This window comes from Falco naumanni, chromosome 20, assembly GCF_017639655.2.
Source record: "Falco naumanni isolate bFalNau1 chromosome 20, bFalNau1.pat, whole genome shotgun sequence".
Taxonomy (NCBI): domain Eukaryota; kingdom Metazoa; phylum Chordata; class Aves; order Falconiformes; family Falconidae; genus Falco; species Falco naumanni.
The window spans coordinates 516,301-542,449 of NC_054073.1; the positions used below are offsets into that span (position 1 = coordinate 516,301).

The following is a 26,149-nucleotide window of genomic DNA, read 5'->3' on the forward strand; positions in this document are numbered from 1 at the left end:
ACTCGATGGTCGGGGGGTGTGGCGGAAGCGGAAGTCAGCTGGGGGCACTTCCGGAGCGCCGACGTGGAGGGCCGGGACCGGTGCTGAGGGCCGGGCCGCAGGGCGATGCTCACCAAATTTGAGACTAAGTCAGCCCGGGTGAAAGGTAGTGGCGGGCCCGGCCTTGGGGCGAGCTGGGAGCCCCTGGGGAGGCCGTGCGGGAGCTCCCACCCGCCCCGGGGGCTCCTGAGCGGAGGGGCGGGCGGGCGGCGACCCCCAGGGCCGCTCTGGGCCCCGGGGCTGCCAGGTGCGCGGAGGCCTGGCGGTCACGTCTCTTTGTGCCTCGGCAGGGCTCAGCTTTCACCCTAAGCGGCCGTGGATCCTCACCAGCCTGCACAATGGCGTCATCCAGCTGTGGGATTATCGGATGTGCACCCTCATCGACAAATTTGACGAGCACGATGGTCAGTGGGCTGGTGGGAAGCGTTGGGACCTGGTTGTGGTGGAACACTGGGGTGCAAGAGGAGAAAGGGAGGCTCTGCTGACGTGTTACTGAGGCCTCTGCTTGTTCTACTTGAGCCTCTCGGTTTTAGCCTGTGTTTTTTGTTTTTTTTTTTTTTTGTTTTTTTTTTGTGGCCAGTTTGCTGGCACTGAACACTGCTTGCACCGGCATAAAGTGAGGAAGAAGTTTTGTTTCTGGAATGAAAATTAATTTGGAAATAAAGATCTGAAGGGTCTGGGTGGTTTGTGATGGGTTGCTGGAGGCATCTTGATGGAAGGGAATGGGTTTGGGAATGGGCTTTCAGTCTGTTGCGTGACTTTTTATTGTTGTTTTGAAGCTCTTAATTTATCAATAGCAGCAGGAGTGAGAAGGAGCATGAATTCTAGTCCTTAAGTAGTAAAAGGGACGGCTCCAACTGTCAGCCACCTTACTGTGTCCAACCTGCTCTTCCTCTTTGTAGGACCTGTTCGAGGCATTGATTTCCACAAACAGCAGCCTCTGTTTGTTTCTGGAGGTGATGATTACAAAATAAAGGTAAAATTTTACCCCTTTAGCTCTTGTTCTCTAATGGGCATCATCCAGGGAAGGGAATGTGCAAAGGAACCGGTTAAAAGATGAGCAAAAAATGTGCGGGGAGGCAAATAGGGTTTGGAATTGTGATTCTCCAGTTTTAGGGATGTTAGAGTTAACTGCAATGAGGTGAAGCCTCGTTGTAGCTTCGTCGTAGCTGGCATTAGTAACACGTTTTAAAATGGAAGAGAGGGGCTTGTAGGTCAACTGAAATGTGAGAGTGCATACAAAAAAATCCAGCAGGCAGTGGCACGTACCATCATTGTTCTGCTTCTGTGTTGTTCAGGTCTGGAATTACAAATTGCGCCGTTGTCTCTTCACTCTGCTGGGGCACTTGGATTATATCCGCACTACCTTCTTCCACCATGTAAGCTCCTCTCGTACTTACCCCAGTGATGGCTGCCTGCTCCCTTTGTGCGTGAAAGAGAAGCTTGTGCTTCCCTGGATGGCGATTTTTGTAAAAGAAATGGGGCTGGACCTGCTGATGTGAGCTCCGGATATGGTAGCCTTCTGTAGAGGTGTAAGAGGCATTGATTCTGCCTCCAGGTTCTTAAATAAGATTTACAAAGGGTCATTCCTGGGAACAGTTGGAAAATGCCATGTTGGGAGGGAATGTCTGGGGTGTCTAACGTTTCATATACAGAATACTTTTCTCTTTTTAGGAATATCCTTGGATCCTGAGTGCTTCTGATGACCAGACCATTCGGGTTTGGAACTGGCAGTCCAGAACTTGTGTTTGGTAAAATCAACGGTTGCTTTAAAAAATAACTACACGATTTGTGCGTGAGCTGTCTTCATCTGTTCTTTTCAAGCTGAAGCCATGCTTAGTTGAAGGAATAGAACTGGCAAAGAGAACTGATCAGTTATGAGTATTTCCATCAGTCTTGTCTTTCGCATATTTATTCTGATGCCACGAGACTTGTATTGATAAATTCACGTGTTGTTTGGTTGAAAATCTGTGGAGGTTAAAATGTGTCAGTGCCAAAGCCTGCAGAGTTACTGGTATCAGAAAGTTGACCCTTGAGTGCTGTCTGTAAGAACAAATAAGAGCCTCTTACTGTTCATGCAAATTGATAATATTATAATTTTATAATCTTATGTTTAAACGGTATTTTCTGTCCTTTTTGTTGCAGTGTGCTGACAGGACACAACCACTATGTGATGTGTGCCCAGTTTCACCCCTCTGAGGACCTGGTAGTGTCAGCCAGCTTGGATCAGACTGTGCGCGTTTGGGATATTTCTGGTGAGCTGCCCAGATCAAGGGGTGCCCAGTGGCAGAGCCCACTTCAAAACTGCAATTGCTGAAAGCCAAGCGAGGCAGGAGAGAGCGGTTCAGGTCTGACAGCAGGAAGAGTAGCCTGTTGATTGCAGCAGCCCCAGGCAGAAAATTAAAAATTCTCTATTGACGGGAACCTGTTCCCCTCAGTTTCAGTGAGGTTGTAGGATGTTGGCGGGAAGGGACCTCTGGGCGTCATCCAGTCTGCTCTTTTCCTTGGAGCAAGTCTTCCGCAACAGTAGGCAAGGTGAGCTGTAGCTTTGTGCAGCCAGAAAAACCGCTACAGATGGAGATTCTGCAACGTAATCTCCCAGTCTGGTTGTAGAGCCAATATAGGCAACGAATATTGCTGTCAGAAGGGACGTAGTGTTGTCAGCTGATCAGCTTTGCAGATGTGCCAGGCTTGTAGGAGGATTTTAGAAATATCTGGATCACCTGTATTCCCTTGAAAAACTCCTGGAGGCAGCAAGAAGTCATTTGTTCTGAGAGAAAGATAAAAAGGCTTTGGTCTGGGTTGCAAAAAGGGTTTTGGGTTTTTAGGGTGGGTTTTTTTTTTTAGGGAGTTAGGTTGTGGGTGGTGACAGGAAGATGATATTAGGAATTCTTTCATCTATTTCAGTCTGCTTGTCTGTTTCGTAAAATGAAGCATGGCCTAAAGATCAAAGCAGGAGCTGCAAGTCAAAACTCTGAAGTACTTCACCGGTATCTTAGCTATTTCTTAGTTACAGCTAGGCCACAGGGTGACTGGAATGAAATATGATCCCTGAATGAAAAAGCTAGAAATAAAGAAAATATGAGATGGGGGGCAAGAGACTGGTGGAAGGCGGGTGGGGGCAGTGCCGGTGGTGTTACAGCATAAACTGTTCTAGAGACAGACTTTGTCTGACCTGCCGCTCTCGCCATTGCAGTTTTGGTTGGGCACACTGCGTTGTTTGTGGTACACGCTCAGAGATGGCCAGCTGTGTCAACAGTAGGGGCTGGGGACAGGATATCCTGGTTATTTAAAACCTGTCCCCCTCTCTGTACTGCCAGCCTGGGGAGTTTAACAGCTATTCTGCCAGTAAGCTTTGCTGCTGCATTCTCCCACAAACACTCTCTCTCAGCAGAGTTCCAGCTGCCAAATTGATTTGGAGATAGTACAGACGTTTTTTCTCAGCTGATATGTGATGAGGGGTTTTAGAGACATGCTGAATTATTGACTCAGCTGTCGCTCCAGTCAGACACGACACTACAAGAATACTAGTGCATGGAAAAAACCTACAGAGAGATGAGAAACGGATTCAAAATGCAATTCCGCTCCCCCAGTTTTCCCCCAGAATGACTTACATCCTTAGCAGGATTCTGTTCTGGCTCTAGCAGTCTGCTGGGAAGGGTTATTTCCCCATTTTGTCTGACGTCTGTCATGCACATAATCCTAATTGGAGAGTGCATCATTTGATGTTGAGCTTTAACTTAATTTCTGAGTGCTGCTGTTACCTTGCCGCTTCTGCTGACATCAGGGGGAACTTTTTTTCAGCAGGTTTTGGGATTATGAGCACTGGTTCTTTGAGGCCCTCAGTTAAATGAGTTTAAAGGTCACATTCCAAAATCCTCCTCCCCAAACTGTCAGCCTCAGCAGAGAGTGTGAGGGATGAGGAGTGTGACCCAGGCTGGGCACCCCAGCATGAAGATGGCCCTGTTGTTCCAAATTCCTATATGGATAGCATTCCTTGGTTTGAAACCTGCTGATAAAGGATGTTCGATGCAAAACAAGTTTGCTCAACGTTAATGCTAATGTCCTGAGAGAGACTGTGTGAATGCAGTCAGAATAAGCTTGATTGTATATATTAAAATGCATGAACATTTGTGTTGGATTATTCACCTGTGCTGTGGAATGAAGTCTTTGCTCATGATGCTGATATTAACCTGCAGAAACGACAAAATCTTCTCTTTTTCTCTGTCTCTTTGTAAGTATTAACCCCTGAGGAGGTTGTTAGTGGTCCTATCCTGGTCAGAGTGCTTTTGTGTGTGCTCTAACATCACACACCAACTCCTGTTTAACCTTACTCGTGGTTGGCAAATGGCAGTGTCTGATGCTTGGCAGGAAACTTCTTTATTCTGTCAGGGCTCTGTTTAGTCCATCTGCGTGACCAGCTTAAGAGAGGATCAGCTGAGGGTTTGGGCTGGCAGTGCTGGGAAGCCCTGGGACTGGGAGGACTTGAGCTGAGAGCGCCCCGATAGCGTCTGTAGGACCTGGACTGTCTCTCCCTGAGCACCCTCAGTGGATGTCTGTTGGTGGCTGGCAAAACCTTTGGTACAACTTCAGCTTCCACTGGGGTTCTCTAATTGCTCACTGAACGTGGATGGATTACAGGGACAGGAAGGAACTCGAGCCGAGCAATGAAAGAGTCTGTACCCAAGAGCCATCTTTAGTTTCCATTGAAGGAGAGAGTAGAGCAAAAGAATTTTCAAAGGACCGTCTGTCATCTTCCTTCTCTCCTAATTTGCAACTTGTTATTCACAGTTAGCATGTTGCCCTTTTACTCTGGTTATTTTAATATCTGTTCTCCTGAGTGCTCGTGTGCATGTTGAGCTGAGTCTCCTTTTCAGGTTTGGGATGTTTTTTTTTTAACAGCTGTCCTCAGAATGCCTAATATCTGCCTTTCTGCTACAAGTCCCTTTTCTGGCCCTGCTCCCTCCCCAGAGCAACACAGGAGGCTGGTGTGTTCTGTGAGTGTCCTGCCTTCCCTCTCGATTTGTGCAGTTGCGCCAGAAATTTTCCACTTGTCTCCCAGTCCTGTTTCACTGGCTTGTCAAAGGCTCAAGTATTTTCTCTTCCAAAAGAAGAGAAAATGTTTCTTCGCTCATCTTTCTTGGGTTATATGCTTTATCCCTCCTTTCTGGGGTACTTCGTTAGAAGTATCTACTCAGCCATTCGGGTCCTTCACCTTGTGCACCTATGTGCACCTTACTCAGAGCATTTGTGCTTTGCTCTGAGACGCTGCTTAACGCGTTGGTTTCATTAGACTAACTTTGCCAGAGAGGTTATTGGGCTGTTAATCCATGAGGAATTTGGGAATCAGAATTGCAGCAAGAAAATAATTTTTGTCTTCAGTATTGTTTGTTTTCTTCTTATACTTCCTTCTCTGCTGGCATCCATACCAGTGCAATTCTACTTTCATCTGAGATGTTTTTTTTCTTATTCTTGCTAAATTTCATGATAGCATCATTGGGCCAAGTACTTTTAAATAGAAAAGCGTGTTTTGGAGTGTTATATGTGCAGTCTTTTCCTTGTGCACTGCTGGAGGAGGAGCTATTTTTGATTCTCAGTTTCTTTACTGTGTTCTGTTGGGTTTTAGTGAAGGATAGCAGAGGTATCATTTTAGGTCCTGAAAATATTTTGTCGGGGCAGTTTGTCCGAATCCATAACCAAGAGGTCATCAGAGCAGTGTGGGTGGAAGCCCCCTGAAAGGTGCAAGCTCAGATTAGCTGAGGGGTGAGAGGGGGAGAAATGGGAATGTGTCAGTCCTTCTTTGCTGAGGTGCTGCTGTCTGTGAGGCGATCCTTCCTATGATTTGCTGCATTGCAGACTTTCCTTTTGGTGTGTCTCATCTGAGCTCGTGCATTTGGAGGAAGTGGAAGGGAGTCCTGGGTGTTCCTCGCTCTCTTTCCAGTTCTCATCTGAAGATGTGTGTAAACAGCACAGGAGAGTGCTCCACTTGTTAAATTAGAAACATTGTCTTGATAATACAATTTTTGCTTCCTCCACCCCTGCTTCTCCTTCCTCTTTGTTCCACAAGGCCTAAGGAAGAAGAACCTGTCCCCTGGAGCTGTGGAATCGGATGTCAGGGGAATAACGGGGGTGGATTTGTTCGGGACAACAGATGCGGTTGTGAAGCACGTTCTTGAGGTACAGAGTCAACGTGTGTGTGCTGTACAGTCTTTTCAGATTTATTTAATGAAACCTCTGTGGTGTAAATGATCCTCTAAACCCCCGGAAAAATAGCAGAGCAATAAAGAGTTGAAACACCTGACTCTGCTCTATGGAGTTATATGCCCTTGTAGATTATGGCATAACTTTTTCTGGAGTTTAAAATCTGGAGATGTTTGCACTGTAACCAAACAAAGATGGTTTTCTCTGTACAGCCAAAAGCTCAGTTAAATAGCAGATGTTATTACCTTGTGTTACTGGAAGCAACAGAGGAGATTATGGTAGAGACAGCCTTCTGCAGCAGCTTGTTAAAGCTGGGAAGCAGCGCTGCTCTGCTGCTGAGCTTCAGCTTTGCTCTACTGGTGAAGAACAGCATCCGCAAGGCTTGTTATTGTGGGCATCTATAATCTTACTATCTGTAAGCGTCTGGTACGAGCAGCATGGTGTATAAAAACAGGGAAAGCTGTGTCTTGGCAAGCCTGCCTGCGGTCTCTGTTGCTTCGTCCTTCCTTTGCTCGTTCCGTTCAGCCACCAAACTGCTTCAAGTGACTGTTTTCTTTTTTTGCCTGTAGGGCCATGATCGTGGGGTGAACTGGGCCGCCTTCCACCCTACAATGCCACTTATTGTGTCGGGAGCTGATGATCGGCAGGTGAAGATCTGGCGGATGAATGGTAAGAGCATTCTCTAGGGGGAGCCCACAGGGAGAAGGGAGTTAAGAGTTGAAATTTATGTTTGGACATCTGTAGGCTGAACCTTGGAGGTAATTTACACTTTGCAAACATGTCTGTATAGTAGAGTGGTGAATAATCCCAAGCAACATTGGCTTTTGCAATTTGAGGAGAGCTCAGTTCTCTGGCAAACGCTTCTTTTGGTATGTACACATTGCTGAGCAGAAGCTTGTAGGAGTAGAAAAACTTGACTCTGAAGTTTTTTTGAATATGCACCGATGGAATAAGAAAGGGAGATGACTTGAAAGCTAGAAGCCCTCTGTTGGGGATGGTTGTGCTTTTGTCAGCTCAGTCCAGCTCAACTATATACAATTCTTAGCAGCTCTTTAGTAATCTGGCCTAGCTGCCTCTCTCGGGTGGGCTGTGCTAGTGGTTAGAGAGAGATCATAAATGAAAATGGCAGAGAATGGTGTAGTAACTAGTGGCTGATGCAGTTTGCTTTATAATGAAGTGCTTGCTGTACTTCTGCTGTGGCAGAGTTTAACCTGTTTAAGCATTATTTTCCTCATTCTTTTCCACTTCTGGTTAGAATCAAAGGCCTGGGAGGTTGACACTTGCCGAGGGCATTACAACAACGTCTCGTGCGCTGTCTTTCACCCACGGCAGGAACTAATCCTCAGCAATTCAGAAGACAAGAGCATCCGTGTCTGGGATATGTCTAAACGGTTAGTGCGTGTCAGGCATCTGACTCAATCTTATTATGACAGTTCTTACACGTATGAAAGACCTACAGTTATTCTTAGAGAAACTGAACACTCGCAGTTCTTAAAACATCAGTGCTAGTGTTTGAAAACTTGTGAGCGAGAAGTCATGTATTTCACATTTTCTGTCCCTTTGAGACATGTTAAGAGCAAGGCTTGTAATTGTCTGAAAGCCAGTGGGAGAGGGCTGACTTGTCTAGTGATGCTGCTGCTGAAAATATGTTAAATGAGAATATATTATTTGACAGAAGGCTTTGAATACAGTGTTTTGAACTCTCAGTGGATTCTTTTTGCTGAATGCTAGGGATAGTCTCTATGGCAAAGCTTAGGGTCTTCGTTTTGAGAACTGAAGTTTGCACCAAGGTTTCCATTTAGTTTATATTCCTTATTCATTCTGTTGCGTGTTTAGCACGGGAGTCCAGACCTTTCGGCGTGATCATGATCGCTTTTGGGTATTGGCTGCTCATCCCAACCTCAACCTCTTTGCTGCAGGTAAAAAAAACCCAACGCCTACTTGGTGTCTGGCAGGTTGCTTTGAAGAGAAAATGTATTCCGTATAGAAATCCGTATAGGATTTGCCTTTTTTTAGCACACTTTGCAGAACACACTGAAGTGCAGATGCTTTTATTGAATGTATCATAGGGAAAAGATCCTTTAGTGGAACACAATCACATTGTATCAGCTCTAGTTCAAAGCTAGAAGAAGATAGCCTCTGCATTAAGTAGCTAAATGCTCTACGGCTGAAGGGATGGGGCAGATCCTAGGGGAACCCACGCTGGAGTATTAATACTTACAGAAACGCGTGAGAGTGAAGCAAAATATTTCTAGAAGAGTGTCAGAGCTTAGATTTATTAGGAAACCCAGAGCGGGGGGTGTGAGCCCTTAGGAAAGAAGTGGAATCACTTAATTCGGTCAGGCCGAGGAGTAGCAGGTAGGGCTGGCAGTCACTGGTTATGAGTTTTGTTGGCTCTTGGTTTGAAGGGTTCGGTAATATCATCTTCTTAATGAGGAAAACCCACAGGATTTCCTTCCCATGTTTGAGTTCTCGTGTGCTTTTTCTCAGGCCACGACGGTGGAATGATTGTGTTCAAACTGGAGCGTGAGAGGCCTGCGTATGCTGTGCATGGCAACATGCTGTATTATGTGAAGGACCGTTTTCTCCGCCAGCTTGATTTCAACAGTTCAAAAGACGTCGCCGTCATGCAGCTGCGAAGGTAGGAGATGGGTGCTCGTCACCTTACAAGAGGCGTTGCCAGTATCCTGAATCCCTTAGTAGTTTCTCGCTTACAGATATATCGTGTTGTTGTGGTCACATAACCTCAGTTTCAGTTGACTTTTCTGTCAGATGAACTCAGGAAGCCTACAAGAAGTTTTTGGGGGTCAGTTTTTATCTGTGCATAGATAGAAAGGTTTTTTTTAATTAGTTTTACGTTTCAAACTGAAATGGCAGCTCTTTCATTTATGAAACACTGATGTTCTTACAGTGTTTCCAAGCTGTTTTGATTCAGGAAATTAATTAAATTTTCTGGTAGTCAATATATTTCAGAAAAAGCATTTATCAGAAGATGACTTTTGGTAGAAATAGCCTTGGTCCGCTCTAATTTTCTCCTTCCTCCATGACTTTTTCTCAGTGGTTCCAAGTTCCCTGTGTTCAATATGTCATACAACCCAGCTGAGAACGCTGTCCTTCTCTGCACAGTAAGTCAGTTCTGCTGATTTCTTAGCACATAATGTGCTAAAAAACTTTCCTCAAGGTTGTGAACGTTGGTTCTGTGAAATCCTATCTCAAAATGGGTTTTTCCCCCTTCTCTGCAGAGAGCCAGCAACTTAGAGAACAGTACTTACGACCTATACACCATTCCCAAGGATGCAGACTCCCAGAATCCGGATGGTAGGCACTTCTTATTTCACATTAATCCTTGCGAGTGTTTGCTGCTGTGTAGCTGTCCCCTCCCCCACTCTCCAACTGTGTGTATGTTTGTGTTACATATAAAAAAGCTTCATTTCTCTAAGCCTCTCTTGTTGGACTCTTTCTCTGTGTTTCCCAGTGCCCCTGCAGCACACGTCATTTGGCAGGCTTCCTGCTCACTATATCACACTACACTGACTTGAAAAATTCATGTTCATCCCAAACTTTTACTGCTACAAATATATATTTTATAATTTCGTTATTAGAAACTTTCTGTTTTCCCTTTTGACGCAGCAGGCAGCCTTCCTGGCTTGTCAACAGAGATGGATTTTAACCAGATATGTTTGGTTCTAAGAGGTTTTATACTCTGAAAAGTGGCTGTAAAAGTGACAATGCCAGGGTGCCAGTAGTCATTCTTCCTCTCGGCAAATTCCAGATCAGTTTTGTGCAATTTACAAGTCAAAAGATGATTTAGAATTATTTTTTTTTCCTTTCTCCCAACTATGAATTTCATTTGGGATCTGAAACTCCAGCTGGTTCCTCCTGCCTCTGTCGTCACGGCAGTAAAGATTTTAAAATGAGTGGGAGTGATGAATGAGTTATTCTGGAATCCAGCTCACTTGTTCATAGATTTATTGATTTCTGTGGGTCTAATGAAGGGAGGATTTCTTTGCTGAGTACAGTCAGCATGTGTATTAGAAGAGAGGAGGAGAAAGGGAGTTTTTTAGTAACTCTATTTAGATTAAATGTTACGGAATATGTTTCAAATACTTAGTTTGACTGAAATGTTTAAAGCTGACTTGTGTGGGGGCACCCAGCTTTTAACTGTTTTAAGTGAGGAAAGAGGATATTCTTCTTCCAGAGGAAGGAATGTCAAGGTTTCAGGAAAACCATGCACTTCTAGTGCATTTTCAAGAATAGTGTAAAATTCTACTGGTTGATAAGTATCTTCTCCAGCTAGCTGCTAGGCATGCAACCTTCTGATGATTTCCCAGGGCTATATTGTAGGTATTTAAGAGGTGCCTTGGAATCGTCGTCCTCATGTCCTTCAGATTATTTACCTGACCAGGAAGCTAAGCTTTCTTATCACTCTTTAACAGTCTTCTGGGTAATATATTTCAAACGTTTTTTGCCTGATCTACAGTCAGTGATAAAGGCTTCAAGCCAGTAAAAATGCCGAGTTTTGGGCATTCAGAAAAACAGGTGGAGTTGCCATTGGAAAACCCTGAGTGGAGCAAGGATTTGAATTCAGACAAGTCTTTCTTGTGTTGGGTAGTAAATGAGGGCTGAGGGGTGAGGCAGTTGTGTTTAAGTCACCATTTGTCAGGATGTAAATCTGCCGCAGATGGCTCTATGCTTGGTGTAGTGTGTGTGTCTCCAAAAACGCTCGTGTTGAGCAGCGGGACTGGCGAGAACAGGCTGAGAACTAAAGAAGATTTTATTTTACCAAAACAGCAGCCGCTCTGTCTCTTCATTTCTCTGTTCCCTTCTGCTGCTGCAAAAAGCCTTCTCCACATCCGAAGCCCATCCTGCAGCACTGTTCTTTCTGTGCTGTCTGACACGCTGTGTTTGTATTAGCATTTTAGAACTGGGAGAACAGCTGCGTGCTGGGGAGAGCGCAGCCTTTCTCCTCCAGCTCGTTATATTGGTTTACAGGGGGGAGAGAGAAGGGGGGCTTACATTGAAGCCGGGACCCTCGCTGCTCGGTTCGTTTGGCCAGCAAGGCTCTGCTCGTTAGCTTGACAGACGGTGCTGTCGCCCAGGATGGCCCGCTTCAGCGCCAAGCAGTGGCACTGGCGTTCCAGCCAGCCACTTGTGCCTTGGCTGGAGAGAAGGGCTGGCGCTGGCCACGCTGAGATCTGAAAGGACATGGGGGGAGGAAACGAGTCTTGTGCATAGCCTCAGGTTAAACATGAACGAGTAGGAAGCAGCTCCAACAGCCAAGATGGGATCAAACAAGACTGACTAATGTGTTGCCGTAAGAGCCTGCCAGAGGTTTTATTCACTGCCTGCGTTTTGCTCTTCCTAGCCCCTGAAGGGAAACGCTCCTCCGGGCTCACAGCTGTGTGGGTAGCTCGTAACCGCTTTGCAGTCCTGGATCGCATGCACTCGGTAAGGGGACAAGCTTAATAGGGTCATCTTTTTAACGGGGTATGCTGCCATTTGGAAGCATGCAGATGGAAAGCGGGGAGGTTGGGTTAACGGAATTATTGGAGATCCAAGTAGACTGGCAAAGCTTTGTCGGTAGAGAGTGGGCTGCAGACGTACACAAAGAAATATAATACAGTGGAAATGTAATGAGTTGAAATGTTATTTAACTTTTAACGGCAAGTCTCAGCTCAGCGGCTGGAAGCCTGCTACAGCAGGTGAGTTCAGGAATGAAAACGGGCTGGAACAGGACTGTGGAACCACCCAGGTTGCTTTCACAGCATGCAAGTAATGGGGAAATGGTGAAAATACAGGTTACATTTTTAATAAAGCTCTTTGTTCTCACTTGTGGAGTGCAGTAGGGGAAAGGAGGAGGAAAGACAGTCACGGAAAGTTTTCCCTGCTTGGATTCATTTCATGTGAAGGGAAATTAAGTCTTGCTCTTTGTCCCATGCAGGGTATTGTAATTTATTTATTTTTGTTTTTTTAAATTCACAGTGTTTTTTGGCTTAGTAGTTTCAAGTTTATTTCATGGGTATTGTGTTACTTCTCCCTGCCTTCCCCTTCTCCACTTGCCGTTCTCCCCTCTCAACTTCCTCATTTCCTTTTTCTATCTACACTGTGTTCTCTCTCACTTCTCCCTAATATTTACTTTGTTCGTATGCTCATTGTAGAGAGAACTTGCAAACTGTATCAGCCAGCTAGTAATGACGGCAGTGGGGCTGAAAAGAAAGCATACACTCTGTCTGCACCTGGCAAACTTGTGGTTGGGTTTTCTAGCAGGATGATGTCTGATCCTGCCATTAGCAAGGCTGCGTCTCTTATTTTGGCCTCTTGTCACTCGGGTTCAGCTATACAAAAAATCTGAGTTAAAATAATCCTGAATTCCTTTGTGGAATCTACCTAACTGGCCCTGTGCTGTTACATTTCCTCACACCAAATGGCAGATCCTAATCAAAAACCTGAAGAATGAGATCACGAAGAAGGTGCAGGTGCCGAACTGTGATGAGATTTTCTATGCTGGCACGGGGAACCTGTTACTGAGAGATGCAGACTCCATCACCCTCTTTGACGTGCAGCAGAAGCGGTAAGATCCAGTCTGCTGGGAAAAGTTTTAATATCGTAATCCTGCTGGCGTATGCCCTCTGGGGACAAGTAATAGCTATTAATGCACTCCAGAATTTAGCATCAGCTGCAGGCTGCGTCAGATTGATCCAAACCACGGCTAACAACTGTTACGAAGAGCAGAATGTAAACATAGCCAAGGTGCAATTTATGCTGCAGGCATGGTGCCATTGATCACAGGGAGATGTGTGCCATACCCTTGTAAATCCTGTGACTACAGAATCGGGGGCTATAAAAGTGAAGAGAAATCAAAAAACCCAAACTCAATCAAGCTAAGCTTGTCTGATGTCTTGTCCCTTAGGTTTTATATCGGCTCAAAATGCTCTTTTGGCAGCATGTTTGTGCTGGTATATGTGTTGCTAGCCACAAAGAAACGGGCAAGGAGTTGGTGCTTTTGGCCATCTCTGTAGGCTTGAGAAGGTTCTGGATTATCTGCAAATAGATACGGTGTATGTTGATTGCGTATGTCCCAGAATTTGCCTCGTTTCCTAATTTGTATGCCTTTGTCTTTCTAGTATTGTTGGGAAAATTACAAGCGAATTAAACAATGCAGATGTTGCTTGGGAAGACCTTATTTCCCTCGTTCTGTTAAACCTACCCCTAAAAGCCCCTCAGGTCTCTAGGTTTGGAAGTCAGTTGTCACTCAGATGCATTTGTTATTGCACAGGTATGGAGAGAGGTTTGTTTTGCTGCACGGGGCTGCAGAGTCACTCAGTTCTACCTTATGATTTTATAGTCTAGAATGGCAAAAAGGGGCTTCAGAGCATCTGTAAATTGGGTTGGGGCTATTGGGCACGGGTAGTTAACATACAGAGCTTGCTGTGAAGGGGTGTTGTTCACCTCTGATGTCATCACTGTCCTTTGCCAGAACTCTGGCTTCGGTGAAGATCTCCAAGGTGAAATACGTCATCTGGTCGGCTGACATGTCCCACGTAGCTCTGCTTGCTAAGCACGGTAAGCATCGGCGGGGTGCAGCGTTTCTCCTGGATCCTGGTGCACACTAGCTCCTTCCTTGGTTGGGAAGCAGAGTCTCTGCTAGAGAAACCATTCTGCGGCTGATGACACTCACAGTGTGGGTCCTGCCGCTTCGTCTCTCCAGCAGAAACCTTTCTGTAAGCTTGTGAAACAGAGGGTTTCTTGTACTCCTCAGAATGATCCAGCTGATCTTTCATAAAGCAAAGGCAGATGGTGACAGTTTACTTGTGGTTGCCATCATCCACTTAGTGTCTGACACAATATAGTTCCTGTTACTGGGACTATGGAAGAGAGAAGCACATAGTTCAGAGGCAGACGTTTAACAGTAGAGGGTTCCCTAACCTTACTTCTTTCGTCTTTCCCCTCCAGCCATCATGATTTGCAACAGAAAGCTGGAATCGCTGTGTAACATCCATGAAAACATCCGTGTTAAGAGCGGTGCCTGGGATGAAAGTGGTGTTTTCATCTATACCACCAGCAATCACATCAAATATGCTGTCACCACAGGGTAAGTCTGGGGGTCGTGTGCCGAGTCCTTGAGCTGGCAGGCCTTGTGCAGACTGCCACAGGTTTTTCTTTGGCAGACACCAAAGCTGGTTTTTGTGAAACGACACTTTTATTACAGCGTGGATGTACCCAAAGACAGCTAGAGCTAAATACTTGTGTTTGGCTGCTTACCCTGCGCACTGGCATTTCATCACTGGGCTGGATGGCTGCGGTGTTCATCTGGTTGGGGCTTGCTTTTATAATATGGGTTGAAGTAACATGCAGAGTGTTGAGCCTCCTTTGAGACAGGGAACGTAGTCATACAGATGCGTTGTGTTGGCACTTGTCACGTGTGTGCTGTGTGTCGGCATAGGGATCATGGAATTATCCGTACCCTGGACCTGCCCATCTACGTTACCCGTGTGAAGGGGAACAACGTGTACTGCCTGGACAGAGAGTGCCGCCCCAGGGTCCTCACCATTGATCCCACCGAATTCAAATTCAAGCTGGCATTGATCAACAGAAAGTATGATGAGGTGAGGAGACGGGAGAAACCCTGCACTCCTCCTTGATGTGTACCTGAGGGTAAAAAAGGGACCTTTTGGCAGCTCGAATGCCTGGGCCTTTTCTTTGCAGGTGCTGCACATGGTGAGGAATGCTAAGCTTGTGGGCCAGTCCATCATTGCCTACCTGCAGAAGAAGGGCTACCCAGAGGTGGCCCTGCACTTTGTCAAGGATGAGAAGACCCGTTTCAGCCTGGCACTGGAGTGTGGCAACATTGAGGTGAGGTGGCGGGTGGTGCTGTGAGAAAGGCACGTCCTCTGGGGCATCGCTTCCTTTCTGTTGCCAGGAGGAGGAGGATTGGGAAGAAGTATTAGTTGGGAGTGATAGAGCTGAGGATGACAGCAACCTGAGGTGCAGGCCTTCAGCTGGGGCCGTGATTTAGTGCAGCGATCCTTGTGATCCCATGTTTTCCATCACTGGCATTATCAACAGAAGCCTGCAGAGAAAACTGCTTTCTGCAAAGCCTTTGTAACCATCTCGGTTCCCTGTTAGATTGCTCTGGAAGCAGCCAAAGCTCTGGATGACAAGAATTGCTGGGAGAAACTGGGAGAAGTGGCACTGCTGCAGGGCAATCACCAGATTGTGGAGATGTGCTACCAGCGCACCAAGAACTTCGATAGGCTCTCCTTCCTCTATCTCATCACTGGCAACCTGGAGAAGCTTCGGAAGATGATGAAGATAGGTGAGTGCCAGGGTGGTGGCAAAGAAGAATGAGGTTAAGAGGATCTGAGTGTCATTCCCAGAGGGAATGAGTGGCTTGGGGGCCAAGAACAGCAAAGCTATCTACTTTTTTTCTTCTGGTTTAGCTGAGATCCGTAAAGATATGAGTGGCCACTACCAGAATGCCTTGTATCTAGGAGACGTGGCAGAGAGAGTGAGGATCCTGAAGAACTGTGGGCAAAGTGAGTAATATCAGACTAACATACGTCCCTGTGGAGAGAAGCTAGAGAGGTTGTTGAGGTGAACAGGAACTTTTGGAAGCAGATCCGTGTAATCCCTTACCTAAGAAACTGAGTCAGATGAGCAGAAAGTAACCCAAGAGCTAGAATACTGCCTAGGAGACCTGGATCAACTGTAGAGCATATTCAAATGTGTCGTTGCCTGCGCATTCTAGTCCTAAATCCAGTGACACCCTAAAGGTGTGATTCTACACCTTGAGATACTGCTTGTCTTTCCTTTGTGACAGTGTGGCCGTGTGTGCTGGTGTGTAAAGTTTTCTTTTTCTAGGCAACGAAGAACCTGCGCTTATGTTCGTTACATCTCATTTCAGAGTCCCTGGCCTATCTCACGGCTGCAACTCATGGTCTGGATGAGGAAGCTGAAAGCCTGAAGGAAACATTTGATCCTGAAAAGGAAACGGTTAGCGAACTGACCAATGCTTCCTGAAGTGGGAAGTATTATAGTTTGGGAAGAAGGTGACAGTGGGATCTGGTGTTAGTGTGACTGGCTAGGCAGCTCCTTTCTGGCAGGGAGGAACCAGCTCCGTTCCAGTCGCTGCTTATCAGCCTTGAGACTGTCTGTGCTGCTTGGAGGTAGTAGGTCAAAGAATGGCGTTGTCCTTATGTGGCCTTTGTTTTCTGCTCAGGTCCCAGAAATTGATCACAATGCAAAGCTGCTGCAGCCTCCTGCTCCCGTCATGCCTCTGGATACCAACTGGCCCTTGCTGACTGTCTCCAAGGGGTTCTTCGAAGGAACCATTGCTAGCAAAGGTATTGCTTTGTGCCTGGAAAGTTGCATTAAGCTGGGATATGCAGAATGGAGATACTTGTTTCCGTGGCTCCTGAACTGTTGCCGTTAATCTCAGAGCTGTTGTGTGTTAGTAGCAGTTAGTTGGAATCCAGCTTGGGATTTACACCACCTTTGGCAGATCTTTCAGATCTTTGGCCTTCTAGCACAGGATGGGACTTGACAATGGGAGGGGAGGGTGCTGGCTTGATATCATTCTTCGCTTAACACCTGACCTGCTCAGAGGTGAATAAATGAAGGATCCTGCCCTTTTTGCAGGCAAGGGGGGTGCCTTGGCTGCTGATATTGATATCGACACTGTTGGCACCGAAGGCTGGGGAGAAGATGCAGAGTTGCAGCTGGATGAAGGTGGGTGAATCTGTGAGTTTTTCTTGCAGAAGTGTAAGTGTGTGCCTGTGTAAGAGCTCTGACTATTTCCCCCCTGCTGCCTCCATGCAGATGGCTTTGTGGATGCTGGAGAGGGCTTTGGAGAGGAAGGACTAGGTAAAGGACAGGAAGAAGGAGGTGGATGGGAAGTTGAAGAAGATTTGGATCTTCCCCCTGAACTGGTAGGAGGCTTCTTAAGTAGTCCAGTGTAGTTACTTGGGAAGGCAATGACAGCTTGTGGTGATGGTGGAAATGTGTTCTGGGCTTCTTCGGAGACTTGGTCACGACAGCTGTGGCCAGCTCTGATTTCATTTGGGTGCTAGAAACTTCCACACTAATCGTAGTGCTGTGTGTTCCCCCAGGATGTTCCTGCAGGTCCTGCAGGAACAGCAGAGGATGGATTCTTTGTGCCACCCACCAAGGGCACCAGCCCAGCTCAGGTAATGGCACAAGTCTTTGCCTTTCTCAGAAGCTTTCTGCTTTGCCGCTGCTTCTTTTGGGTTCAGTCCTTGTTAGCACTGATCTATGAGCACAAAGTAGGAACTTAAGGGGGAGTTAGGGGTGATGAGAGTAGGTAAGACAGATGTGTGCACGTACACAGTTCCTCTTGTGTATGTTTCCCTTCTGTTCTTGTAGGTGTGGTGTAACAATTCTCAGCTTCCTGTTGACCACATTCTGGCAGGCTCCTTTGAGACAGCAATGAGAGTAAGTTTCCCCTGGAGTTTCTAGGGAACAGGCCCCTTTGTCCCCATGTATTTTTATCTCTGATCTAGTCTGAAGCTTCATTTTGTGTCCTTTTGTGAATCATTTTGTGCATTGTTTTCTCTGAGTATAAAATAAGAGGTGCTGTGAACCCGAGTGATAGCTGTGTGGCTTTTGTACAGCCCTGGACATCTTTTACTCAGCAGATCAATGCTTCTCTTTCAGCTCCTCCATGACCAGGTAGGAGTAACAAACTTCGGTCCCTACAAGCAGCTGTTCCTGCAGACCTATGCCCGTGGCCGTACGACCTACCAAGCCCTGCCATGTCTCCCTACCATGTATGGATACCCACATCGCAACTGGTAAGCAACTGGGTTAGCTCCTTTTCTGTGCTTTTTTCCTTGTGTTGTATACCTCCCAGATCCTTCTTGACAGTTGTAGCCAGAAACGTCCCTCCCACTGTGAAGGGAGGAGCCTTCCTCTTTGCTGGGTATAAACAGGGAGCGTTCTGACTTTACTGGGATTTTTCTGCTGCCTGCTGTTGGATATAAAGATATTAAAGAACTGCTTTCATGTGTGTGTGTGTTTTTTTTTTTTTTTTTTTTAGAGATTAAAACCAGGGGAGGCAGTTGGGATGCTGTGTTTTTTAGCACTAATGCTTCTGCCTCTCACAAAGCTGGTTTGAGGCATCTAGGGAACCACAGGTGTGTTTTTACAGTGGTGCCTGGAAGGCACTGTAGAAAAACGAGCCAGACTTTCCCAGGCTGCACTACTGCAGAGCTGAGCATTGTGGGTGGCAGCATTATGGAAGCACGGATGTCTTTTGTGCTAAGCTAATGGCAGAGAACAACAGCATGGCCCTAGGTCAAAACGTTTCTGACAAGTGGCAGTCGAGCTGACAGTGTGTGTGTTCCTGCTGGCCTCTGCAGTGGTCCCATTTGTACCCCCAACCCCTCTTTGGTCCCCACAGGAAAGAAGCTGGCTTGAAGAACGCCCTCCCTGCCGTCGGACTGAAACTCAACGACCTGATCCAGCGCCTGCAGCTGTGCTACCAGCTCACTACGGCTGGCAAGTTTGAGGAGGCCGTGGAGAAGTTCCGCTCCATCTTGCTCAGCGTGCCCTTGCTGGTGGTGGACAACAAGCAGGAGATTGCCGAGGTGAGGGGCAGACTCTTCCGTCTGCTGCTGGCGTGGCCATGGGGCAGGAGGCTGACTGCCTGCCTCTGTCTCCCTCTCTGAAAGGCTCAGCAGCTGATAGCCATTTGCCGGGAGTATATTGTAGGACTCTCTATGGAGATTGAGCGGAAGAAGCTGCCCAAAGAGACCCTGGAGCAGCAGAAACGAATCTGCGAGGTACAGAAGCTCCGTGAATTTCTTCACTATGAGGGGGATAAGGGGGAAGTAGCCTTTGGGTTTAAAAAGGTGTTGGGAATCCTGAATTCTGCCATTTCCTTCTTTAAAGCAGGTGTGGCAGTGGTTACCTGGGAGGGGTTTCTTGCAGCATTTTCAGGGCATCAGTTACTCACGTGGTTGGTAGTGATTGTATCCTTACTTCCCCTCCTTCTGTCCAATGCAGATGGCCGCCTATTTCACCCACTCCAACCTGCAGCCCGTCCACATGATCTTGGTGCTGCGTACAGCTCTCAACCTCTTTTTCAAACTCAAAAACTTCAAGACAGCTGCTACTTTTGCCCGTCGGCTGCTGGAGCTGGGTCCAAAGCCTGAGGTGGCCCAGCAGGTATGTCCCTGAGGTGCACGGGCAGAAATATCTGCCATGGCAGCCCCTGCTGGGACTGCTTCCTAGCTGCCCGTCTGGTCAATGTGGTTGTTTCTTGCAGACTCGCAAGATCTTGTCAGCATGTGAGAAGAATCCCACTGACACCTACCAGCTCAACTATGACATGCACAATCCCTTTGACATCTGTGCTGCCTCTTACCGACCCATCTATCGTGGCAAACCCGTGGAGAAGTGTCCACTCAGTGGAGCCTGCTACTGTCCCGAGTTCCATGGGCAGATCTGCCGCGTCACTACAGTAAGGGGGTCTCGACGCCTGTTACCGCCCGCTCCTAGCCTGTGGTGTTTCCTTTCAGAATTCCCTTCAGCACCTTCCCCTGTGCTCCCCATAAACTAGCTTGTCATGGGTTGTGGCTCTAGTTGAATATTGGAGGACTTGGCACGTGAGGTGGAGCAGTCTGAGAATTGTGAAATGCTGTGTAGGTTAAATGCTGCCTTCAGGGACCGACATCGCAGCAATCGGCAGCATGTGTTCTCGAGAACAGGCTAGGCTCTGAACGCTGCACGCAGGGCTGGGCTGTTGCGTTGGTTTTAAGCTTTAATCATCTCCCTTTTATTCCTCAGGTGACAGAGATCGGCAAAGATGTCATTGGGCTGCGGATCAGCCCGCTCCAGTTCCGCTAGGATGTGCCTGTCCTGGGGAGGTGTGAGCTCGGAGGGGAACGGTCCCGTTTCACAGCACAGTGTGCAAACTCACCTCCCACCATTCCAGCTTTTAGTCTAACCTCCTCACCGTGGCGATGCCTGTGCTGCATCTTACCTGCTTTTCCCCACCCCGGAATGTTGTAGTGAGACTCTTAGGTGCTTCCAAGTAGTAGCAACTTGTGCTTCTGTTTCCAGATCCAGCTGATGTGAAGTTTCTATTGTCTCAAGGCAAATCTTTTCCAGAGGGTAAAGGGCGGCTCTTGCTGAGCCCTGTTGCTGCACTTAGGAACTGCTTGAGAGGCAGCTGCCTCTTTGACCCTTTAGTGTTAGGCTCCTGGAAGAATTGCTCAAAGACCCTGCTGCAGCCTGGACAGCAGGACGAGCCGAGCCTGGCTCTCCCCGTCAGGATCCGGGGGCCGTGCAGAGCCTGTTCCTGCTCAGGGGCAGCTCTGCTCCCCGCGGAAGTGGCGGGAGAGCAGCTCAGCCTTCAAGTGCTAGTGCTGACTTTTTGTTTTGTTGTCCTAGCAACGTCGCTCAAAGTAATCAGCTTCGCTCGTGAATAAAGTGAATTTGACCATCTTGATCTTCCTGTTTTGTAGCTCAGTTGGTCTGACTGAGATAGGTGAGAGATTAGAATTAGTTTCTTCTTTTCACTTCCCCCCCCTCCCCTCTCTTTTGTACTCTTAAGCTGCCAGACTTGGAGGGTTTTGAAGTTCACAGAAAATGGAGGCTGTAGTGCTGAAATAATTTATCAGGCCAGCAGGGGCTGCTTCCGTGAATTATTAGCGTGTAATTGCTGGTGCCGGTGCTCAAATCTATCCGTAATAGAATTGCTCCTGTCTTTGCATTTACCTTGTGTAGTTGTACCCTTTAGTGTTACTGTACCTTTTCCCGTGGTACTTAACAGGCTGGAGGGTCTCCAAAGCCAGGTGGGTTGGAGTTCCCAGCAGTGACAGGGCTGAGAACTCACGTGTTCTCATTTCAGTGGAGAAGCAGAGGGCAGGACCTAGAGATCCCGCTCCCTCCGTGGCTGGACTACTTTCCTACTGCTTTCTCCTCACTCGCCATGCTGAAATAAAACCGTGCCTTACACTAGGATTTTAAACCTTTTATTTTACACATAAAAACAAAGAATGAGTATGTCCCTATCTTAAGGGCACTGCTTCCAGCTTTGTATTGGTCTTGTTTGAGGAATGTTGACAGTGGTGGAGGAGACACAGCAACCCGGGCTAGGGCTTGAGTATCAGGGACTCGTGGCAGGCCACCGCGATGCCCCCGATGAGGTTCAGGAACTCCTGGAAGTCTAGCTGCCCGTCGCTATTCAAATCGAGTTTCTTCATCATCCTGTCCACGACGCCGGGGTCCTTCTGATTCTGCAAAAGAGATGGGAATCGATGTCTGCCTGGAGGGAAGGAACTGCCCCACGTGTGGAACTGCAGCTGTGAGGGGGAGAGGGGCTGGCAGAGGGGGGCAGAATCCAAGCGGGCCACGCTTTCGCTTCTGGTGGGAGCGAGCTTTTCCCATTGCCCACCCCCTGGTCTGTGGGTCAGAGGTGTTGATTGCTGTCCCAGGGGCTGGAGTGCATGCCGCGGGGAGCTCTTCCGGACGGGATTTTGCTCACCTTTGTGAAGGCAGCCAGCTCGGTGTTCATGAAAGCCACGAATTCCCTCTTGGAGAGCTTGCAGCTGTCCCCTTCACGCCCCGCGTACCGCTGGAAGACGGCCAGCAGGGACTCGATGCAGCGTTCTGTCTCTGTGGGCTGCAGGAGCAAGAGCAAGTTCAGGCGAGCATGGAGCATCGCAGGGAGCCCTGGGCTCGCGGAAGAGCAACCCGATTTATTTCTGGAGCAAGGCTGGGCTGAGAGGGGCCTCCTGCAGTTGCTTTACTCAGAGTTTCTTATGCCAAACCTGTCCAGCTGCATTTTTACTTGGTATTAATTTCTCTGCTGCCTTGGCACAGCGCTGTGGTGCAGGAAGGGCCCAGAGGATCGGGGAGTGGTTCATGGAAAACCCCCGGGGAGCTGTCAGCTCCCATCAGAGCAGTGTCCTGGACTGTGAAGAGCTTGTGCTGCAACCACAGCGCTGTGCCTGTTTTTTCCACGCTCTCCAGCATGGCTTGGCTGGGGCTGCTTCGCTGGAAAGATAAAAGCCTGTCATCCCCCCTTTCCCTCCCCCCTTTCCCTCCCCCTGCCCTGCCTGGGCTGAGGACAGACCTGAGTCATCAGAGAAAAATGCAAGCGGAGATGGCTGCAAGCAGGGACCGAGCTGGCTGGAGAGGGGCGAGGGCGATATGGGGGGCGTGTGGGGCTCTTCCCCTCCCTATGGCTCTGGTTTTTGGGGAAGGGCAGGGCAGGGGCGAGCTGGGGGGAGTCCACCCTTCCCTGCCTGACCTCAGCATCCTGGGGACTCCTGGCCACATCCTGCCCTGCCTGAGGCTCAGTTCAGCCTTTTATGGTTAATTTTTGAGGAGTCCAGTTGCTTCCGTCCTCAGCCCCTTGGCCCCTCTGCATCCCCCTACCCTGCTGCTGGGGGTGGGATGAGGTGGGGGAGGCAGAGCTGCAGCCCCCAGTCTGATGATGGGCATCGGGAGCAGCAGTGGTGGGAAAAAGGAGGGGAGGGAAGGAGGGGAACAACACAAATGCCACCTCCTAGTCCCCCACACCTGCAGGGACCCTCTGCCCTCCCTCTCCAGCTCTGACCCCTCTTCCCGCGCCCGGGCCCCCTCCCTGGCAGAGATTTAGCTCAGCCCTGGGCACTGTCTGCTCTTCCCCGTGCCAAAGCGCCTCTCGCCTTCAGCTCTGGGGCCTCTTGCGGGAAAACCCATCGCCCTCCTGCCCTCACCGAGCCGCCTCTCCCGCCCCAGCCCGGGGTCCCGGCTCACTCACCATGGCTGGGGTGCGAAGGGGGGGGCTCAGTCCTCGGCAGGGCCGCGGTGCGATGTGGCACAGCAGCAGCCGGGGCGGTTATGAGCCTCACGCCACAGCCACCGCCCTTCCCGGTGCAGCCAGCGCCCAGCCCTGACTCAGCCCCTTGGGCTGCGTTGGGCAATGTCAGCTCTAACGGCAGATCTGGACATGCCTGCGGCCCCCAGCTCAGGCACAGGAATGCGCCGGGCCCCTCCTTTAGGCTCCATCCCTTTCCCTCCGGAGTTTTATTCTTTACAGTTATTTACACTCACATTTTCTCCTTCCGAGCTCTTTTCCCCTCTCGGTTTTTACGGCTCCCTTCATCTCACCCCCAAGCTCAGCGCTACGTTCCCCCCTGGGGCTGCCTTGCTGCTACCCGGAGCATCCTCAGCGTTTCCTCTTGCTACCGTGATATTTGGGCTTCCCCAGCTTTTTCTAACAAGGCTGGCAAAGGCAGAGCAGGCACAGGGGAGCGGGCAGCGTGCCCCCCGCCTGCCAGGGCTGCCCACCCCAGGGGCCACTGCTGCCTGGCCCCTTCGACCCTGAGCGCTCCTATCTGCTGAGCTTTGCTGATAACACCTCGTAACCTTCTCGTGGTGTGAAAGCAGGGAAGGCAGCTCCGTGGGGTTGGGATGCTGTGCTGGGAGCTGGCTGCAGCCAGGATTTGTTCCCCAGTGGTGCTGGTCAGAGCTCCCTGCTTGGGGCTGGCTGCCTTCATGCTGCTGTGGCGTGAGAGACCCTGGAGAGCTGAAAACAGGGAGACGCAGAGGTGCAGGAGAGACATGAGGGACACAAAGGGCACTCGGAGAGGTGAGTGATGTGCCCAAATAGCTCGGAGGAGGGTGGGGGCTGCGGGGCTTGGGCTGCTCAGGACCCAGCACATGGGGCTGTGATGCTTGGCCACTTCCCATTCATCAGGAGCCGGGGAAGCTGCTGGGGCGTGTGGTGCTCAGCCGTGGCTGTGCCGCCGTCCTGCGGTTACAGCACCGCTCCCCACCGGCACTGACGCAGAATCACCCGCCCAGGGCCGGATTTCCCAGTGGCTCCCAGCCCTGGGCTGTACGTGTTTCCCCAAAAGCGTTGGGGGGGGCCTGGAGCGAAGAGGTTGGGGTAACAGGGGAGGTGGGATGCACTCTAGGGTCTGGGACAGCTTCCAGGGAGGGGGCTCTTCAGCAAATCCTCCTGGAGACTGACTCAGCATAGAGCAGGAGAATGGGAAACAGCAAATCCAGGGGACAACTGTCCCCAATGTATTTTCCTTTCCTGCCCCAATTTCCTGCCCCCAAACCCCTTTTTTCTTATGTACTGGGGAAAAAGCACTCGCCACCCCTCCCACCCTCTCCCATACTGGAAACGGTTCAGTCCATGTAAATGAAAAGGATTTTCCAAACCTGGGAACTGAGGTCAGGAAACCTGCTGCCCTTCTCCTTGGATTTTGCAATTCTACCTGCGTTTTGCAAAGTTCTTTTTGTGCATTAAAATAAGCTGGTTGGAGGGGCAGGTGTTGTCCCCCCCCCTTTGCAAAGGCAGATCCCAGGGGAGTGGTGGCCTGGCCCCATCCTGGCTGCAGCGAGGGATTTCAGGAGGTTTCTGTTTCTTGCTGCTGCTGTCTGTGTGCGTTTGCAGTCAAGGCTTTGGCCCTGTTTGTAGACAGACCATCTGTCCCACCATATGTTTGTCACCAAGACGTGTGACTGTCACGTGCGCGAAGGGGACAGCGTTGAGAGCATTGCCCCGAGTGCATCCGCCTTGCCCCTGGCTGGGACAGACCTTTTGAGTCCCTCTGGCACTTCAAGACATCACAGGATGGTGGCCAGGGCTAGGTGGGTGAGAAGCCCTGGCCCCCCAGGCTGCATCAGGCTGTGGTGGACCTGGGGTGCCCTGGTTCCTCCTGGCTAGCCAGTGGGCTCTGGTTGCATTTAAGAGCAAGACACAGATGGTGCTGGGATTGTCTTTGCTTCTCTCTGTCTTCTTGCAGAACCGCAGCCCCATCTGCTGCTGAGGGAATTGGTTCTCTCTTGTTCAAGGGAAAGAAAAGTGAATAAAATCTAGTTTTCTCCAGGGAGGGTCATGGACATCTCAGTCCCCAGCCTCGTGCACCACGGGTGAGATCCAGTGCATTTTCCCTGCTGTGCTGCTGCCCCTCTCCTGCCCCAGGATCCAGGAGTGGTCCCAGGCATGGGGCAGCCCCAGGGGGAAAGGCAGACGGGTCCATGTAGCCAGGAAACGTGCACCTGGCTGGCTTTGGACTGCTGGCTCTCCCTGGCGTGCTCATCTGCCGTGAAAGCTGGGACGCACGCGCGCATCCCTGTGTGGGGCTCAGACCACAGCATGTGCCGGCTGCGATGGGAGCCCCCGGCACCACGCGTATCAGTAGTGAGGGCCAGAGTTTGAGAGGTACGTGGGCTCCTAGACATGTAGGAGGGAGGATCTGGTGGGCTTTTCAGCAGCCCCTGTCTGGATTAAGTGCCTGGGATTAGAAGGAATGTGTGATCTGAACTGGGACACCCTCCCACCAGGCTGAGACCCTTGCAGAAATTAGATGCAAGGATGAAGGATTGCGGCAGTCAGTGCAGTCATCAGCTATTTATTCTGATTTTTCATGCAATACATCAGTGTGAAGAAGAAAGAGACCCCCCCACCCACCACCATTATCCTGCAGTAACCACAGCATAACTCAACTGCTTCAAAGCTTCTGTGAGGCTGGAGCTGGGATTCTGCTCAGCTGTTCGGGGAGCAGAAAGGTGTAACCAAAAACACTGAGTCTACAAAAGTGGTGGTTTTCCCCCCCCCACCCAGACTCGAGGATTTTCAGGCCCCACAATAAGTATGATTGAGCTACTGGGATTTTAATTTTTTTTTTTTTCACGTTGCACGGTAGAAGCTAACAGGGGAGCCAGTCACAGGGCTAGGGGAGACGTGAGTGCAGTGAGATGCAGAACAATCACGCCACAGGGTAGAAGGGATGACAGGGACATAAAGGACAGAGAAACCCAAAGAATCCAATTAGAGCAGAGAAGTGACTAAATACTGCATTAAAGTAGATAGACATAACGCAGGGAGGCAGAAGCTGCAGGTCCTGGAGGAGCTCTGCCTACCTAGCTGCTGAGGATTTGT

The 26,149-nt window shown here is 49.2% G+C and overlaps 2 protein-coding genes across 2 annotated transcripts; one reads left to right on the plus strand and one right to left on the minus strand.

Annotated features, from left to right (window-relative positions):
- The first annotated feature begins 28 nt into the window (after positions 1-28).
- Positions 29-20,710, plus strand: COPA (COPI coat complex subunit alpha). The gene is made up of 33 exons (XM_040618354.1): positions 29-145; positions 330-443; positions 942-1,015; positions 1,338-1,418; positions 1,714-1,790; positions 2,185-2,294; positions 6,107-6,216; positions 6,810-6,909; positions 7,496-7,631; positions 8,077-8,159; positions 8,731-8,881; positions 9,299-9,365; positions 9,483-9,558; positions 11,606-11,688; positions 12,672-12,811; positions 13,718-13,803; positions 14,194-14,332; positions 14,684-14,846; positions 14,947-15,093; positions 15,367-15,556; positions 15,681-15,776; positions 16,145-16,233; positions 16,460-16,583; positions 16,879-16,968; positions 17,059-17,168; positions 17,349-17,426; positions 17,623-17,691; positions 17,914-18,050; positions 18,659-18,845; positions 18,930-19,040; positions 19,264-19,425; positions 19,526-19,720; positions 20,047-20,710. Exons 1-33 carry the CDS (start codon positions 106-108, stop codon positions 20,104-20,106), a joined length of 3,675 nt encoding a protein of 1,224 aa, XP_040474288.1. The 5' UTR covers positions 29-105; the 3' UTR covers positions 20,107-20,710.
- A 510-nt stretch (positions 20,711-21,220) lies between these two features.
- On the minus strand, positions 21,221-23,144 carry S100A11 (S100 calcium binding protein A11). The gene is made up of 3 exons (XM_040618357.1): positions 23,012-23,144; positions 21,749-21,886; positions 21,221-21,500 (listed from the first exon to the last, which is right to left on the minus strand). The coding sequence occupies exons 1-3, from the start codon at positions 23,012-23,014 to the stop codon at positions 21,357-21,359; spliced, it is 285 nt and encodes a 94-aa protein (XP_040474291.1). The 5' UTR covers positions 23,015-23,144; the 3' UTR covers positions 21,221-21,356.
- Between the last annotated feature and the right edge of the window lie 3,005 nt (positions 23,145-26,149).